At 46.9% G+C, this 19,598-nt stretch overlaps 1 protein-coding gene across 7 annotated transcripts in view; it reads left to right on the forward strand.

Moving 5' to 3' along the window:
• Positions 1 to 8,578: 8,578 nt before the first annotated feature.
• LOC125721539 (NACHT, LRR and PYD domains-containing protein 3-like) overlaps positions 8,579 to 19,598 on the forward strand; it is a 45,158-nt gene continuing 34,138 nt past the window's right edge. For 2 of the 7 annotated variants that reach the window (XM_048997468.1, XM_048997474.1), the window contains exons 1-3: positions 8,579 to 8,747; positions 13,517 to 13,618; positions 14,148 to 14,261. In XM_048997468.1, coding sequence (XP_048853425.1) covers positions 13,557 to 13,618; positions 14,148 to 14,261 — 176 coding nt within the window. In that variant the 5' untranslated portion in view covers positions 8,579 to 8,747; positions 13,517 to 13,556. Of the gene's footprint in view, positions 8,748 to 9,408; positions 9,657 to 12,897; positions 13,017 to 13,516; positions 13,619 to 14,147; positions 14,262 to 16,804; positions 17,048 to 19,598 lie in introns of those variants that run through there. The other 5 variants (XM_048997469.1, XM_048997472.1, XM_048997473.1 and 2 more) reach the window with 5 other exon arrangements.

Raw genomic sequence — 19,598 nt, forward strand, 5'->3', positions numbered from 1 at the left:
GGGTGTTTTAGCTGAGTGTGAAATGTTTTCCCAAGTGTTTTAGAGATTGCTGTGCTGAGATCATTGTGTGGGGGGGTTGCTGTGTTGCCTGGGTGCTCTATTCACTTATTGGGTCAGGGACACTAAGTTGGGGAATCCTGGTAATAAAGGCTTATTGCTATACTTCTGTTGTGAGCTGTTTCTTATACCTGGTGCTCAGTATAGTCGAGTCACAAACCTGCATCATTGGGGAGAAGAGTTCCTCTCTTACAACTTGGCGTAGTTTCGGCAGTCTTGGCTTCTGGGCACAGGTTTAGGAAATGTCTCAAGAACAGCCTTCAATCTCTAGTTCAGAGGACAGACAAATGTCAAATCCTAATGTGGTTATGTTTCCTTTCATGCTGGGGGCACCATGGAGCCCGAAATTTGCAGGAGAACCTGCAAACCAGGGGATAGGCTTTCAGGAGTGGGTGAGAAATCAAAAAATGTTGGATATGCAACCCCTATCAGAAAATCAGAAAGTGGCTGTTATTATAAGTAACTTAGAAGGGGAGGCAAAACGTGAGGTATTAGCTTTAGAAAGTGGGGGACGTGAAACAGCAGGGCAGATTTTAACCTTTTTGGAAGGTGTGTATGGGGACAGTGTGTCTGTTGCTGTAATGCGCTCTGAGTTTTTCTCTCGTAAGCAGAAACCAGGAGGCAGTTTGCTTTGGCACTACGGGAGCTGGGCAATCGCCTGTCAAGGAGAGAAGATTCCACTAATACGGGACATGTGTTGCGAGGTCAGTTTATTGGAGGGTTGCTGGATTCAGGTCTGCGTAGGGGTCTTAGAGGAAGGGTAAGATTGGAACCAAATATGTCTTTTTCGGAAATAAAGCATGAAGCGGTTATACTGGCTGAAGAGCGGGAAGGTTCTGCACAGGCCGGAGTAGCAGCAGTCCAAGTAAGTAATGTAAAGCCTACGTGGGATTTTGCTAGATTACAGGAATAGATTAAACAGGATGTACTTATTCAGGTGAGAGTGGAAATGAAAGATATGGTATCTGGATTAATACAGGAAATTAGAGAGGGTTTGCAAGTAGCGGGAGGACAGTGTGAAGGTTCCATAAGCGTTACAAGAGTGAGAGAGAGTGGTAGACAAAGGGTAAATGTGTGACTCGGGGAGACCAATCTGTCGCCGGTGTAAAAGGGTGGGACATATTGAGAGAAGATGCCGGGCAGTAGGATCCATGGAGGAGCCTTTAAACTAGAACCGCCCTCTGTTAAGGCCCAAACAGTGGGGAATGGGGTTGGTGGCCAGGAGATTCATAGCAATGATATAGTGGGTCAATGTCCAGTGGCCGAAGTGTTAATAAATAGTATTAAAACACAGTGTTTGATACGGGGTCACAAGTTACGACATTGACAGAGTTATTTTAAAGAACATTTTGAGGTAGGAGGCCCACAGGTGCAGCAGCCCATTCAAAAGCTTAATTTAATTACAGCTAATGGATTAAGGATCCCCTGAGGTAAATCTTTCTATCTGTGGCCAAGTCATACATAATAAAGGAGTTTTGATCGTGAAAGATACAGGGTTTCAGTCCTGTCCAGGGCTAATTGGTATGAATGTTATAGAACAGTGTCATGATTTGTTACTTACCAAATTTGGGTCGAAATATGTAGAGGGAGTTAGTGAGGCCCCAGAAGCAAGAATGTGGCAACAAACCTTTGTATTGTGTGATAATCTGCGAATTTTCAAGGGAAACTGGGATTTTAGGAGCAGTTTATTGGCCAAAGGGCGGGTGCATTAACGTGCCGGCCATGTCGGAAGTGGTTTTGGAGGCTTGTACTTCTCCACGGCCTGATGGGAAGGATTCTGTGGGGTTAGTTGAACCAGCTGCAGGAATGGGGTTGCTGGGACAGTTGTTATTGGCCCGTTCCTTAAGTACGGTGGTAAAGGGACGAGTAAAGGTTAGAGTCGTAAATTTGGCTCTAGAGTTGGTTAAATTGGTTGGGCGAGTTACATTGGGAGTGATTCATGAGGTGGAAGTTTGTTAAAAAAGGGGACAAGGAGAGTTGGAAGTGCGGCCAGTGGATGAGGCGACTGTAGAGGTGGGTGTTAGACAATGTACAGTTGAAGGGGAAGAGAGAGAAGGGACTGCGTGCCTGGGGGAGTGCCCCTTGGTCCAGGTCAGTTCTCAGTAGAGCAGCAGGGAAAGATTAAGGACCTGTTGGTTAAACATTATGGAGTGTTTTCACAGCATGAGGAGGATTATGGGTATACAGATAAAGTATTGCATGTGATCCCAACAGGTACAACAGCTCCTATTAGGGAGCGATATAGGCGGATTCCTCCTAAGCTCTACCAGGAAGTGAAGTCTTTTGAAAAAGTTATTGGAGGGGGGAGTAATAAATGAAAGTTGTAATCCCTGGGCAGCGCCAATCGTGTTGGTAAAGAAAAAGGATGGTACACTTTGATTTTGTGTGGATTATAGGAAGCTTAATATGGTCACTCATAAAGATGCATACCCACTTCCGAGGGTGGAAGAATCCATGGCCTCATCGAAAAAGTCCGCAGTTCTCAACATTGGATCTTGCGCATGGGTATTGGCAGGTTGGTGTTCACCCAGCTGATAAAGAGAACTGCTTTTATTACCCCTATGGGTCTATTCCAGTTTAATCGGATGCCGATGGGGCTGTGTAACTCACCTGGGACGTTTCAGAGGTTAGTGGAGAGTTGTTTGGGAGATCAAAATTTTGAGATGTTGCTGTTGTATTTGGACGACATCATAGTATTTTCTCCAACATTTGATGCACATCTTGCTCATCTGGACTTGGTATTTACTCGCTTGGCGGGTTATGGACTTAAAGTGAAACCAGTAAAGTTCTCTTTATTTCAGGATGGAGTTAGATATCTGGGACACGTGGTTTCTGAAGGAGGAGTCTCTCCAGACCCAGAGAAGTTGCTGGCGGTGGAAGCATGACGAGCCCCAATCAATAGCCTCCAGCTTCGAGCATTTTTGGGCTTTACTGGGTATTATCGACGGTTTATTAAAGACTTTGCAAAGATTGCTGCTCCCTTGAATGAACTTTTGAGGGGAACATCGAAGAAATATTCTCGTCAGACATCAGGTAATTACAGTCGTGGACGAAGGGGAAGCACAGGAAATGGCTTCTCAGAGGCTGAAGTGCCTGCTGCCAGCACCAGTGTTGGCTTATGCTGATTCTCAGTCCCCTTTAGGGTTTATACAGATGCCAGTGTGGCTGCATTGGGTGCAGTGTTGGCTTATGCTGATTCTCAGTCCCCTTTAGGGTTTATACAGATGCCAGTGTGGCTGCATTGGGTGCAGTGTTGGCTTATGCTGATTCTCAGTCCCCTTTAGGGTTTATACAGATGCCAGTTTGGCTGCATTGGGTGCAGTGTTGGCTTATGCTGATTCTCAGTCCCCTTTAGGGTTTATACAGATGCCAGTTTGGCTGCATTGGGTGCAGTGTTGGCTTATGCTGATTCTCAGTCCCCTTTAGGGTTTATACAGATGCCAGTGTGGCTGCATTGGGTGCAGTGTTGGCTTATGCTGATTCTCAGTCCCCTTTAGGGTTTATACAGATGCCAGTTTGGCTGCATTGGGTGCAGTGTTGGCTTATGCTGATTCTCAGTCCCCTTTAGGGTTTATACAGATGCCAGTGTGGCTGCATTGGGTGCAGTGTTGGCTTATGCTGATTCTCAGTCCCCTTTAGGGTTTATACAGATGCCAGTTTGGCTGGACTGGGTGCAGTGTTGGCTTATGCTGATTCTCAGTACCCTTTAGGGTTTATACAGATGCCAGTTTGGCTGCATTGGGTGCAGTGTTGGCTCAAGTGCAAGAAGGGAAGGAGCGTGTGATCGCCTATGCCAGCCGGAGTCTGCGACCAGCGGAGAGGAGCGATAGGAAGTACAGTTCATTCAAGTTGGAGTTGCTGGCCTTAAAATGGGCTATTGTTGAAAAGTTTAGGGAGTACTTAACTGCCTCTCCATTTGTGGTATTTACAGACAACAATCCCCTGGCTCATTTAGCTGGGAGCCGTGGAACAGCGCTGGGTGGCACAGCTGGCTGGATTCCAGTTTGAAGTCTGTTATCGGCCAGGTGGGATTAATGGGAATGCGGATGCCCTCTCCTGATGGCCGGTGGGATCGGTGTCGAGAGAGGGGGAGGATGAAGAGGACGGTATCCTACTGGAAGGTAGTGGAAATAGAGTGGCTTCCGCAGTAGTGCAGGCATGTTTGCAAGCATTTGTTACAGCCCCGCCAGACAGCCAGTTACCAGTGAGGGTAAGTGTTAATGCCCAGAAGGAGACAGGGAGGTACTGGGAGCAGGGATGGTGGAGGAGTGGATGGCAGCCCAAAGAGAGGATACAGCAATGGCACGAGTGTGGCTATATGTGGACAGAGGAGAAGAACCTACCCCGAGAGAAAGGGTGTCTGAAGATGGACAGGTCCGCACACTGCTATGTCAGTGGGGTCGACTTTGTGTTCACCAAGGACTGCTTTGTAGGGAGGTGGTGGACCCCAAGACAAGGGAGGAGGTAAAACAGATTTTGGTGCCCTCCTCTTTGCGGAAGCGAGTGATGGAGTGGGTGCATGATGGAGCGGGCCATTTGGCTGCGGAGAAGGTGGGTGTGATGGAGTGGGTGCATGATGGAGCGGGCCATTTGGCTGCGGAGAAGGTGGGTGGAGTCGCATGGAGACGATTTATTTGGCCAGGGATGTATAAGCAATTGAAGGAGTATTGCCAAAAGTGCGAACGGTGTGGCTTAAGGAAGACGCCAACCGCTAAAGTATGTGCCCTGTTGGTCCCAATTAAATCAATGTATCCCCTTCAGATGGTGTCGGTGGACTTTTTGAGCCTGGAGGCATGAAGAAGTGGAATGTGTAATGTGCTGGTCATAGTGGACCATTTTACACGGTATGCGGTTGCAGTGGCCACTCTGGACCAGACGGCGGTGACAACGGCACAGGCTTTATGGACCCATTTTATTCAGCCATTTGGGGGGTTTGATCAATTGCACTCCGATTAGGGTCCAAATTTTGAAGCAGGGGTTATTCGAGAACTCTGTGAGTTGTATGGAATAAAGACGACGCACACGACCCCATATCACCCCTCAGGGAATGGACGATGTGAGCGGTTTAATCGGACATTATTGGACATGTTGGGGACACTTGCAGAAGGCCAAAAAGAGGAATGGGATAAGTATGTGCCCGAGATGGTGCAGGCTTATAATAACACACCTCATTCCTCTACAGGCTACAGCCCCTATTTCTTAATGTTTGGACATCATGCTAAATTACCTTTTGACATGTTGGTAGGTGGTGGAGACGGTTTTTCAGGGACGGTGAACAGCTGGGTGTATCAGCACCATAAGGGGTTAGTGGCTGCTTATACACATGCTCAACATCAGATTCAAAAATCAAGTGCAATGCAGAAAAGGGGTTTTGACCGAAAGGTAAAAGCAGAACCTTTGGTACCGGGACAGAGAGTGCTGGTGTTGAACAGGCGGGCCCGTGGACCAGGGAAATTGAGGAATAGGTGGGAGGTTAAAGCCTATGTTGTTGTGTTGCAACCTAATGTGGAATTGCCAGTGTATGTGGTGAGATCTTCTGGTAATGGAGAAGAACGGGTGTTGCACCGAAATCTGAGTCCCTGTAGGTTTGATGACCCGGATCCAACCACCGTAGCGGAGGAAACGGAGGTTGAGAGGCCAGCAGTGACCAGTGACTGGAGGGACTGGTGGGCCTACCATTGGGTCATGGGGAATGGAGGTACTCCAGGGGCCCTGTGGGCCCTCAGAGCAAGAACAGATTTTACCTCCAATCCAGAGATCAGCGGAGGAACAGGGCCATTGCCTGTGCGGCGATCTTTGCGGGCGACACGAGGGTTGGTGCCCCAGAGGTATCGGGAATAAAGGTTATGGTGGCGTAAATGTGAGGCCCCATTTAAAAAAAAAAAAAAGAGGGGTTGGATGTAGGTGGGGATTGTGATGCTGATAAGGGTTAATAGGAAACACCTGTGAGGGGGAAGTAGGAACAACATAAATTGCCGGTCTGCGATTGGTGGCAGCGACGTGGATTTCAGGCGCCACAGGAAAGGTTTGTGGTTCCTTCTAGGAGCGGGATCATTATTTGTGTTGTGGGTTTTGTTTTCGGGGGATTGGGCTGTCTTCCCCCGACTAGTTAATTTAAATAATATTGTTTGATATGAATTGATCTCCTTTATGTGTTATTTAGGAGGAACCACATGTGATTCATGGCCCTTGTGTTGATGTGAGCTGCCCAGGCCTTTTTATTGTCCACGTGTGAACTTTAGCCGGGTGTTTTAGCTGAGTGTGAAGTGTTTTTTAGAGATTGCTGTGCTGAGATCATTGTGTGGGGGGGTTGCGGTGCTGCCTGGGTGCTCCATTTACTTATTGGGTCAGGGACGCTGAATTGTGGAATCCTGGTAATAAAGGCTTATTGCTATACTTCTGTTGTGAGCTGTTTCTTATACCTGGTACCCAGTATAGTCGAGTCACAAACCTGCATAATTGGGGAAATCCGACTGTTCCATCTATGGATCCTGTTGAATCTGCTGTTGGTAAGGTGTGTTTTTCTATACATGCTTTTCAAGAAATAATAAAAAAAAATCAGGACATTCTTTACCCAAAACTACACCTCCGTTCCACATGTTTCATACTGGAATGGCATAGTGGATAATATACCTTGGAAAAAGGTGTGGACTTTACCTTCTAAGTTTTTATCAACAAATAGAGTAGAAGTCACCTTTAAATTGACACAAAGTGTATCCGTCCAAATATTTTCAATCTAGCTGTTCTTTCTGTGAATGTGACTGCAAAACTAATGTTCGTTTATATTGGTCTTGCCCTTTTGTTGAAAAATTATGCTCTGATATGCTTAACATGATACAAACAAATGTGTTTTATAATTTTCAGTTTTCTTGTAAAAATGTTTTTTTTGCGGGTTTTTTGTGACTGGAAGAATACATGTCACGATCGCCGTCTGGCGAGCAGGGAGCGGAGAATCAGGAACTCCGGCTTAGGTAGAACAAACAGACCAGGCGAAACACGGAGCACGACGTCAATGACGGACCTGGGGATACGTACTCTGACTTGGACTTAAATACACAGGACTGAATAACACAACAAGAAACAACCTCACGTGGAACCCCGACGTTAACGAGGGGGGCGTGGCACGAGCGTGACAATGCAGATAAATTTAATACTATTAATTTTATATTCGTAAATGTAAATACAATAAATCCAACCTATTTTACCCTGTTCACAAATTAGACCTAATAAATTATATTAATCTAATCAGAAAGTCTAAATAAAAAAAAACAATCAGAACTGTATCCTGATTTGATCCCTTTTTTACCTGATGTATAGATATAGTGCTAAAATGTTCTGTCATATTTGGTAGTGAGATGGTAATCTTTTACTTTGTAATAACTCTTTCTGAATATCTGTTTGTTCTTGTTTTGTTTAATATTCTGTCTGTAAAATGTTACCTGTACATGTTGAGCATTGGAAATAAAGTGTGATTCAATTGTTTAGTTTGACTTTTACTTTGCTGCACCAATTAATATATTTTGATGAAATTATAAAATTACAAAGTTTTGTCTGACGGTCCACCACCCCCAAATCGGTTTGATCCCTCCATTTCTAAATTTCTCAAATCGCCACTGTTAAGTGTTACTGCAGTACCGCTTTTTACATGCATGATCCTCCTGAATGTGCGTTATAATCGAATTACGGTTATTGTTACTGTGGTGAATGTTAATGGGTTACAGCTGGGGGGGAGGAATGTCTTTTTAAAGGGGGGTGGAATAGATTGAGGGGTTGTTCTATGTTTGGTTTGGTTTGGTGGAGAAAGGACCGGTGTGGTTCGGGAGGGAGGGGAATCCCTTGGCTGTCCGCGGTTAATGTTGGGGAAAATGTGGTGTGTCCGTCGCTGATGTTAGATCGGCCGCGGGCGAAGATAAGTAGGTAAGAGTGAGGTGGGGGGATGAATGTGTAGGGAAGTTAGCGATGTGTGGGTGATAAGGAGCCGCGGAGCGAAGTGCGCTTTGGGAGTAGAGCCTCTTCCTTCTTCGGGGGAAGGACGGGGGGCTGTGTTGCCTCTCCCCTTAGAAGTAACCGTCCTTTTAAAGGTTTCTGTCTTTTCGTATGAATGTGTGTGGTTGTGTGTTGATTTTAGCCGGGGTTGGTAGTACAGTTGTTGAGGGTGGGGAAGGAGACTGATGGGGGTGATTTGGGTGGTATACGGAGTGCAGTGCTTTTTCCCTCACTAGATTTGTGTATTTATAATTATGGATTTTGTGGTGTGATCTGATGTTGTGGAGTCAACACGTGTGATGTGTTGCCCTCTGGGAAGGATTGTGATCCCCGGCTATTACATGAAATAAAGTAATATTCTATTTATACTCTTGGCTTCGGTGTCTGGACCTCCCCAGATAAATTATAAAGAAAGGTGGTGGCAGTGGTTACCAGTGGACCCGCTTAAGTTGTAGCGGACATAGGCGTTTTAGTTCGCTACACTTATTACATTACTAATTAAGTCACATAGATAATATCCCCCCAAAACCCTACGATGTGCCGCAGAGTCCGTGTCCATTTTTTGCATGAAACGGAGCTGATCATTTCCTGCCTGTAAACGAAAGTGAAATTAAGTGTCGAGATTTTAAAGGCAGAGTCGAAAGTTTGTCAAGAAATACTTTATCAAGATTCTGGAATAATTTAAAGATATTCTATGTTTCAAGGTAAGACTATAATAATAAAATGCATATGTTTTACACAGCCTACATATATAGCGGGATTTAAAATAAAACAGCAGATTTGGCAAAAAGAGACAATGTCACGGTTTTTCGGTCTGGTGAGAACAGAATACTTAATCCTTGGCTTCTTATTCCAAATGTAATGAGAAATTTGAGTGTTCAATATAATTAAACATTAAATATACGCCCGTACAGCACAGTAGGTTACTGTACGTGTATCAGAAGAGTTTTCGAATTAACATCAATAATATTTAATTACTTACAGTACGCTCAGCCATGAGTTCGCCTAATATACTGTGCTGCGTAAACATTGTAATATTTTGAAGCTATATTAAGTTTTTCTTTTTTAAAGTGTTGGGGATTAATATGCTAGTGTTAAACATAAGGCTTAACATTTTATTAAATCAAAGGTTTTACCACGGATCTGTTCTGTGTTCTCCAATCTGAAATGTTCTGATTAATTGACTGGCTTTGCAGTCGTATTTAAACTGTTTAATGCAAATAGTACGCAATCTGATTTTAATAATCGGTAAAGATTAAGTCAAACGCAACCCACAGCGCAGCTGAATGACAGAAGGTGGTGTATGTGTGTATTACACACACACACACACACGGGGTTAATTGTGTTGTGTGTGTGTGTGTGTATAAGTGTGAGCTCTTTATTATCAGTCCCGAAAAGGGCGCAGCAGAGCCATCAAGCAGGAATGAATCACACATCGCGGACACCGAGCGGAGTAAATACGGAGGGAGAGGGGGTCACACATTGTACCGGAAAATGAACACACGGTGTGATTTTAGAGACACAAACTTCACTTTTACACAGACGGCGGGTTTGCGCTTGTGGTAACGAAGCATTTTGAGCAACGTTTCTCCTTTTCCCCTGGAAGAAGCAAGGTAAGCGTCCCTTTCCCCAGAGAAAGACAAGACAAGACAGGTTTTCCAACTCTTTCCGTGAGAAGTTATTCGTGAAAAACAAGTTATATACGTGAACAATGAAAAACATGTTTGGGCAGTTCAACCATAGCACAATAATATTATGGGTGAATCAAGGACGACGTATTTGAATCTCCGGATGATTAGTCCATATACGATCAGAATCAATCCATACCTCAATCACCTCACATTCTACTCGTATGTCTACTGGGGGCGGGGGCCACACTGCCAAACCGTGAGTAGTGGAGCCGAACAATCACAACAAATCATTAACAGTAATAAGTTAGAAAGAGATCTCTCAATGGAGGAGATTGATGATTTTATATCGTCCAAGGCGTCTTGGGATTTTTCAATACCATCGATACGAGCCAAAATTCGGTCCAGTACAGAATCGGCACCTCCCGCACTAGAATGGGAGTCATCGTCTTCCTGACTAGCGAATACTCGTCGAACCAATTTTCATTTTTTTTTCTTATCAGTGTGAGAACGAGTTGAGGAAAAAAATGGAAAATCTCTGTAACTTCGACAAGGTTAAAGTATATTGTAATAGTGATTTGGGGGGTTAAATGGTGGAGAAATTAAATAGTTGGGAGCTGAGCAAGACTCTAAGCGGTCGTCCTGTACGAGATCACGTGACTTCTTGGCTTCTGATGAGTCACACCTGTTCTCAGGTAAATAGCCAGATCGGATAGAAAAACTTACTGGACAGTAGCTCTCCAGGACCGGAGATGGAGACCCCTGGTGTACAGTGTTTGATATGGTTTTCAAATTATGATAAAATTCATTTTTGTAAAAACACTTTGTAATGTTACAAACATACACAACCTACTGGAAATAAAGCATTGAATTCTATCCCCGAACTTGTCATACTTTTAGGTCCCTTGGAAATCAGCCTTTGTCAGTATCAGAATCAGGAGTGCAGTTGCAGTGCTGTAGGTGTTTAGCAGTGTGACAGTTCAGCTGTTTAGGAGGGAGATGGCGAGGGGAGAGAAGCTGTTCCTGTGTCGGGTGTCCTGGTCTGCAGGCTTCTATATCGTCTGCCAGAGGGCAGCAGCTCAGAAAGTCTGTGTCCAGGCTGTGTGGGATCTGTGATTATTTTCCTGCCCTTTTCCTGGATCTTGAGAGAGACAGGTCCTGGACGGAGGGCAGGGGGGCACCGATGATCTTTCTGCTGTCTGTACGGTCCGCTGCAGTCTCTTCCTGTCCTGTTTGGTGGCTGCTCCATACCAGACTGTGATGGAGGGCAGGGGGGCACCGATGATCTTTTCTGCTGACTGTACGGTCCGCTGCAGTCTCTTCCTGTCCTGTTTGGCAGCTGCTCCATACCAGACTGTGATGGAGGAGCAGAGGACAGACTCAGTGACTGCAGTGTAGAACTGGATCAGCAGCTCCTGTGGAAGACTGTACTTCCTCAGTTGTCTCAGGAAGTACATCCTCTGCTGGGCCTTTTTGAGGATGGAGGAGATGTTGGTCTCCCACTTCAGGTCCTGGGAGATGGTGGTACCCACGAACTTGAAAAACTCCACAGTAGACACTGGGCTGTCTGATATGGTGAGGGGGGACAGTGATGACGGACGTCTCCTGAAGTCCACTGTCATCTCTACAGTCTTGTGTGTGTTCAGCTCCAGGTTGTGCTGACTGCACCAGAGTACCAGCCGCTCAACTTCCTGCCGGTATGCAGACTCATCACCATCCTGAATGAGTCCAATGATGGTGTCGTCTGCAAACTTCAGGAGTTTTACAGCTGAGTTCCTGGAGGTGCAGTCATTGGTGTAGAGGGAGAAGAGCAGTGGGGAGAGGACACATCCTTCAGGGGCACCGATACTGAGGGACCGTGTTTCAGAAGTGACCCCCCCAGCCTTACTTGCTGCTTCCTGTCTGTCAGGAAGCTGGTGATCCACTGGCAGGTAGCTGGTGACACGCTGAGCTGGGAGAGTTTGGAGGAGAGGAGATTAGGCACAATGGTGTCAAAAGCCGAACTAAAGTCCACAAACAGGATCCTGGCATAAGTTCCTGGACGGTCGAGATGTTGCAGGATATAATGCAGCCCCATATTCATTGCATCATCCACCAACCTGTCCTGTAATGTCCTTCAGATGAGCTAAAACCAGACGTTCAAAGGATTTCATGACCACAGACGTCAAGGCGACAGGTCTGTAGTCATTCAGTCCTGTGATGGTGGGTTTCTTGGGGACGGGATAATGGTGGAGCGTTTGAAGCAGGAGGGAACTTCACACAGCTCCAGGGATCTATTGAAGATGCGGGTGAAGATGGGAACCAGCTGATCAGCACAGGTTCTGAGGCAGGAGGGGGAGACACCATCTGGTCTGGGGGCTTCTTGGATTTCTGTTTCTGGAACAGCCGGCTCACATCCGCTTCGTGTATTCTGAGTTCCAGGGGGGAGGGTAGGGGGGTGATAGCTGTGATGGAGGCCATTGTTTTTGTACTGTACTGTGTAGATGTACTTTGTTTAAGTACATCTGCCCTCCCCTGGTCTGCTGGAATATCACTGCTGTATACATGCACCCACTGCAGTCATCTCTCAATGCAGAGGAGCAGCGGCTCTACTCTGAGTCCCCTCCGAATGACTGAGCTCCTCACCCTGTCTCTAAGGGAGAGCCCAGCCATCCTACAGAGGAAACCCATTTCAGCCACTTGTATTCGCGACCTCGTTCTTTCAGTCACTACCCACAGCTCATGACCACAGGTGAGGGTAGGAAAGTAAATTGACTGGTAAATCGAGAGCTATGCCTTTTGGTTCAACTCCTTTTTCACCATGACGGACCGATGCAGTGCCCGCATCACTGCTAACTCTGCACTGATCTGCCTGTCGATCTCCTGCTCCATCCTTCCCACACTCATGAACAAGCCCCCGAGATACTTAATCTCCTCCAGTTGGAGAAATACCTCCTCCGCGACCCAGAGAGCACTCCACCCTTTTCCGGCTGAGGACCATGTTCTCGGATTTGGAGGTGCTGATCCTCATCCCAGCCGCTTCACACTTGGCTGCGAACTGCTCCAGTGAGAGCCGAAGGTCACAGTCCAGTGAAGCCAACTGAACCACATCATCTGCAAAAAGCAGAGACCCAATCCTGAGGTCACCAAACCCTCAGTGCCCTGGCTGTGCCTAGAAATTCCATCCATAAAAGTCTAGTCAGAACCTCACAACCTCACACACCAGCTCAGGCTTCTTCTCCACCAGAGAGATGACATTCCATGTCCCTAGAGCCAACTTCTGCAGCTGAGGATCCCAGTGAAAGTCCCCGCCTTCGACCACTGCCCAATTCACACTGCACCCGACCCCTTTGGCCCCTCCTACAGGTGATGAGCCCACTGGAGGGGGAGCCTACGTGCCTTCTTCAGGCTGTGCCCGACCAGGCCCCATGGGTGCAGGCCTGGCTGTGGGGGGGGGGAAGGGAGGGCCCGGTGACCCACATCCGGGGGAGGGAAAACGTAAATCTATGTTTTTCCTCATCATAAGGGGTCTAATGAGCTGCAGTTCGTCTGGTTCCTCACCCAGGACCTGTTTGCCTTCGGTGACCCTACCAGGGGCATAAAGCCCCGGGCAGCTTAGCTCCTGGGATCACTGGAACACGCAAACCCCTCCACCACCATAAGGTGTCGGCTCCAGGAGGGGATGTTTATACATATAATTATAAAAAATGTGGCATTGAAAGTTTGCATTAAACCTCTTTACTATGTGTAATTCTACACATTGAACATAACAGAATGGAGACACAATTCATCAGTTTGATGTAAAAATGCTGAGTACTCGATATTGTGTATTTATCTATGTATCTACTTACCATTCATGTTAACAGAGGCCCCAGCAGGAATCATCTGGTCTGGATCAGCATAAAAATGGATGGATCTGCTTCTGAAATGCGCCCCCCTGTGGGGTGTAACAGAAAGAGCCCTGAGAGGTAACAGTGTTACAGCCCACTAGTATGCATGTCTCTCTGGGTCTATAGTCAGACCATAACATAAAAGTAAACTGGGCTCCTAGCTAGGGCTGGTCAGTGGGCAGCACTTTAATATGTGTAGCTTAATAAAAAGACCTCGCCATCTTCTGTCTTCACCGTCTTCTTCCACAATCAGCCAGTTCTTTTATACTAGAGGCGAGTAACAGACCATCCCTCCTATACAAAATGGCCACATAACAAAACTAAACAAACAAACAAAAACATATATAAACAGGTAAAAAGGAACATCAGTCAAGTCTAGTTATGGAGGTTTTTAACGGTCATACTAAAAGTTTCATATAATATTTTAATTTTAGATGAGACAATTTCCTTAAAAGCTGACTGTAAATAAGTCTGTTTACAGCAAGATCTTCACAGCATATCAAAGTACATGAAGGCAGAGCAGAAGGCTAAACAGCAGTGTGATGCCGTCCCCATTGTATGAATTATATTTATACCATGAGGGTTTGTTTCCTCTCGCTGCCCACAGTGTCCTGATGAAGAGAGCAGACTCCCCTGTACCCAGCTGTGTTTCCATGAAGAGTGACTGGTCAATGGAGCCTCCACATGCCTTCAGAGAGGGACCTTTCCCTACAGATCAAAGGTAAATGTGCATTTAAACAAACACTGTTAATGACAATCAGACTCTCAGTCAAATGGCACAGAGACACATACAAGCTATGAGGAAATAACATATTTATAATGAATGCACCAATTTTTACCTTTAACAGATTCCTTCACCTTGAGAATTTAAACAAAAGTTTTGTCTGTATTCTATATAAATAACATCTGAGGTAAATGGATGAGGATTACTGTAAAACCTGACTTTCTGTGAGCTGGAATTGGAAGTTATTTAATCGCAAAGTGGATTTTAAATTTCAGTCCACAGCACAGAGCTGGAAAAACCTGGTTTGCCTGTTACCCCCCCCCCCCCCCCCCCCCCGCATGTCCATTAAAGAATGACTCGACAATAGATTGTCGTCTCGTGAGACGGATGCTTCTGTGTTAATAAATCATTTCACTCTCATGAATCCATTAGATTATGCTCAGACGAAGGCTTTAGTTTAACATGTTTAATGGAACAATGTGGCTTAATAATGAGGCAGGATCATCAAAAAAAAGAGAAAGACTATTGGTTTGTTTGCCAAAGGTGACAATTAAATTTTGCTGATTCAGTGCAAATATAATTAAAGATTTTTAGAAGTAAATGAAATTTCTGTAGGATAACAAGTTTAAAAAGTACACAGAACACACAGAAAAAATCCTGAAAATACCATATAGTTCAATAAATAAATATAAATAAAAAACTTTAAATAGTTAAAAATGGGACGTTAAGGCTGGCTGTGGGGGCTGCACATCGACAGCAGGCATTGTGGTGTCTAACGGCAGCAGGCAGGAAAGATCCCCAGTAGCGCTTCTTAGCTCACGGTGGGGGAATGAGCCGGTGGCTGAAGGTGCCCCAAGATAGCGCCCCCTGGAGCCTCGGCTGGGTTATGGACCGGGCCAGTGGGGCCAGTGCCCTGGGGCCTCAGGATATTAGAAGCTGTGAGTGGCAACATTTATAGTGCAAGTCATGAAATGCGCCCCCCTGTGGGGTGTAACAGAAAGAGCCCTGAGAGGTAACAGTGTTACAGCCCACTAGCATGCATGTCTCTCTGGGTCTATAGTCAGGCCATAGGGCACTTGGCACACGCCAGCCGCCTGGGGTAGTTGGTACACGCCAGCCGCTTGCGACACTTGGCAGACGCCTGCCGCCTGGGGTAGTTGGTACACGCCAGCCGCCTGGGGTAGTTGGTACACGCCGGCCGCCTGGGGTAGTTGGTACATGCCAGCCACCTGGGACACTTGGCACACGCCAGCCGCCTGGGGTAGTTGGTACACGCCGGCCGCCTGGGGTAGTTGGTACATGCCAGCCACCTGGGGCACTTGGCACACGCCGGCCGCCTGGGGTAGTTGGTACATGCCAGCCACCTGGGACACTTGGCACACGCCAGCCGCCTGGGGCACTTGGCGCGGTTTTTCGAAAGTCTTGCTGGATGTGTTGTCATAGCAGCACATCCAAATCCTCAGACCTGCTCAGAGCCGGTTTGTTCTGCGTAAACAAGGATTAGCTCGCAGACTTAATCAGTGTCCGTGCATGGAAATCCAGTCAGTCATGGCCTCGCCATTCATATGCATAAAATCAACAAACACATACATACACACACAAACTCATACATACAAACATATATATATATATATATATATATATATGAATGAAATGTCATGTTTGTACTTCACTTTAACTTGTTCCCATATCCTGCATGATTGTGCTTCTATTCGATCTGTAATTTTGATAATAAAAGAATAAAGAAACATTGGAACCATAATATTACATTCAAGTGATAAATACAATAACTAAAAACTACTTACACGTTTAATTTGTCGGAAACTTTTTGCCAGCCGTCTTTTCTGGTTTGGGTCGCTTTTGATGCGTTTCCTTTAGTACATATTAAATCACTGAATTCGTCATACCCTCTAATAAAAGGTCCTGCTCGGATTGCGTGAAAAATTGCGCCCTGTTTTTTAACGTTTTGCGGAAGCCAATGATCTCGTCCAACGAAACAATCTTTTGGGAATCTGTTCCCACACGTCGGACGTTCTTTGAGACAGCGTTTAACTAAGCGAGACAGTTCACCTGGTCCGGACCAAACTTGATCACTCACCTAAGTTACCATGGCAGCTCAGCAGGGATTAATTTTTAAGCGTTACGGAGGGCGACCCGGAGCGTTACGGCCGCGGAGGGCGACCCAGAGCGTTACTGCCGCGGAGGGCGACCCGGAGCGTTACGGCCGCGGAGGGCGACCCGGAGCGTTACGGCCGCGGAGGGCGACCCGGAGCGTTACTGCCGCGGAGGGCGACCCGGAGCGTTACGGCCGCGGAGGGCGACCCGGAGCGTTACTGCCGCGGAGGGCGACCCGGAGCGTTACTGCCGCGGAGGGCGACCCAGAGCGTTATGGCCGCGGAGGGCGACCCAGAGCGTTATGGCCGCGCAGGGCGACCCAGAGCGTTACGGCCGCGCAGGGCGACCCAGAGCGTTACGGCCGCGCAGGGCGACCCAGAGCGTTACGGCCGCGCAGGGCGACCCAGAGCCTTACGGCCGCGGAGGGCGACCCAGAGCGTTACGGCCGCGGAGGGCGACCCAGAGCGTTACGGCCGCGGAGGGCGACCCAGAGCGTTACGGCCGCGGAGGGCGACCCAGAGCGTTACGGCCGCGGAGGGCGACCCAGAGCGTTACGGCCGCGGAGGGCGACCCAGAGTGTTCCGACTGAGGCTGTGCTGCTGCTCACTAGCATCCGATCCGATTAAGCGGATGGAGGGGGCTGCAAGAGTCGGAACTCTGACCTGGAGGTAGTCATCGAGCTCCTAAAGCGCGCAGCCCTGCCAGACCCTGTCAGCTTTCAGGCTGCCTGCCCTGCATGCGCAGCTGGGCCAGTTATGCGGCTGCAGATAAGAGGTCAGGTGTGTTCCTCTGCCAGACTCTGCCCCGCCAGGCCCTGTCAGCTCTCAGGCTGCCTGCCCTGCATGCGCAGCTGGGCCAGTTTTGCGGCTGCAGATAAGAGGTCAGGTGTGTTCCTCTGCCAGACTCTGCCCCGCCAGGCCCTGTCAGCTCTCAGGCTGCCTGCCCTGCATGCGCAGCTGGGCCAGTTTTGCGGCTGCAGATAAGAGGTCAGGTGTGTTCCTCTGCCAGACTCTGCCCCGCCAGGCCCTGTCAGCTCTCAGGCTGTCTGCCCTGCATGCGCAGCTGGGCCAGTTATGCAGCTGCAGATAAGAGGTTGGGTGAATTCCTCTGCCAGACTCTGCCCTGCCACGTCAGGAGGAAGTCAAACTGCCCCCCTTCCTTTGTTCCTCCCCGATGTGCCTCTAGCTGCCCAGATCAGCCCCTGGCAGAGTTACCGCCTGTGTTGTAGCTCGTCACAGTGTGTATGACTTGTGCTGATCTCTCTATAGCACCGGCAGATACTGTGTCTGTCTTGGGCTGCGCCTGTGGTAATGGACACCGGGGGGCGCTGGGCCCCGACAGCTGGGTGGTGTAAGCTGAGAGGCCTGCCTCCGCTCATACTGCTCGCTCCCCTTCTCACCCACTCTCACTTCCTCCCTGCTGTGTCTCTGTGTGCTGGAGCCTGATGTCACTGGTTCTCTTCTGCTGTCATGAGAGAATCAGGAAGCCGCCCCAGTGAATAAAGCTTAACATGGCAGATACATCTTTCCAAACTACAGCCCCAATTCCAAAAATGTTGGGACGTTCTGCAAATTGTAAATAAAATCAGAATGCAATGATATGGAAATCTCATAAACCTATATTTTATTCATAACAGAACAGAAAACATATCAAGTGTTTAAACTGAGAAAATGCATCATTGTAAGGAAAAATTTTGAATGTCGCAGCAGCAACACATCTCACAAAAGTTGGGCCAAGGCCATGTTTACCACTGTGTGGCATCTTCTCTTCTTTTAACAACAGTCTGTAAATGTCTGAGGACTGAGGAGGTCAGTTGTTTGAGTTTTGGGAGAGGAATGTTGTCCCATTCTTGTCTGATACAGGATTCTAGTTGCTCAACTGTCCTAGATCTTCTGTGTCATATTTTTCATTTTATGGAGCATCCAAATGTTCTCAGTGGCTGGAAGATGTGGACCGGTGGCAGGCCAGTTCAGTACCCGGACCCTTCTTCTACGAATCCATCATGTTGTAATTGATGCAGTGTGTGGTTTGGCATTGTCATGTTGGAAAATGCAAGGTCTTCACTGAAAGAGACGTCGTCTGGATGGGAGCATCTGTTGCTCCAGAACCTGGATATACCTTTCAGCATTGATGGTGCCTTTCCAGATATGCAGGCTGCCCCTGCCATATGTACTAATGCACCCCCACACCATCAGAGATGCTGCCTTTTGAACTGAGTGCTGATAATATGCTGGGTGGTCCTTCTCCTCTTTAGTCCGAATGACATGGTGTCCCTGGTTTCCAAAAAGAATCTCAAATTTAGATTCGACTGACCACAGAACAGTTTTCCACTCAGCCACAGTCCATTTTAAATGAGCTTTGGCCCAGAGACGACGTCGGTGATTCTGGATCATCTTCATATACGGCTTCTTCTTTGGATGATAGAGTTTTAACTGGCATCTGTGCATGGCAGCGCGAATTGTGTTCACTGACAATGTTTTTGGGAAATATTCCTGAGCCTATTTAGTGATTCCATTACAGAATCATGCCTGTTTGTGATGCAGTGCTGCCTAAGGGCCAAAATATCACAGGCATCTAGTTTTTCACAGAGATTTCTCCAGATTCTCAGATTCTTTTGATTACATTATGCGCTGTAGATGATGAAATATTCACCTCTTTGCAGTTTTATACTGAGGAACTTCTTTCTGAAATTGCTCCACTATTTGTCAGTGCAGTATTAGGGGGATTGTGACCCTCTGCCCATCTTTACTTCAGAGAGACACTGCAGCTCTAAGATGCTCTTTTTATACCCAGTCATGTTACTCACCTGTTGCCAACTGACCTAATTATTTGCAAATTGTTGCTCCAGCTGATGGGTTTTTGTACCACTAACTTTTCCAGCCTCCTATTGCCCTGATCCCAACTTTTTTGAGACGTGTTGCTGTCATGAAATTCAAAATGAGCCAATATTTTTCATGAAATAGCAAAATGTCTCAGTTTAAACATCTGATATGTTTTCTATACTTTGTTGTGAATATAATACAGGTTTATGAGATTTCCATATCATTGCATTCTATTTTTATTTACAATTTGCACAATGTCCCAACTTTTTGGAATAGGTGTTGTAATATACCACAATGTTATTCTTTATCTGCAGTAACAGCAATTTTAATGGGGAACTTTTCAGTCTTTCTGTTACATTTCTGTAGATGAATTGAGGTCTTTATGTTTCTGCCTAAT

This window comes from Brienomyrus brachyistius, unplaced genomic scaffold, assembly GCF_023856365.1.
Source record: "Brienomyrus brachyistius isolate T26 unplaced genomic scaffold, BBRACH_0.4 scaffold34, whole genome shotgun sequence".
In the NCBI taxonomy this organism is placed as follows: domain Eukaryota; kingdom Metazoa; phylum Chordata; class Actinopteri; order Osteoglossiformes; family Mormyridae; genus Brienomyrus; species Brienomyrus brachyistius.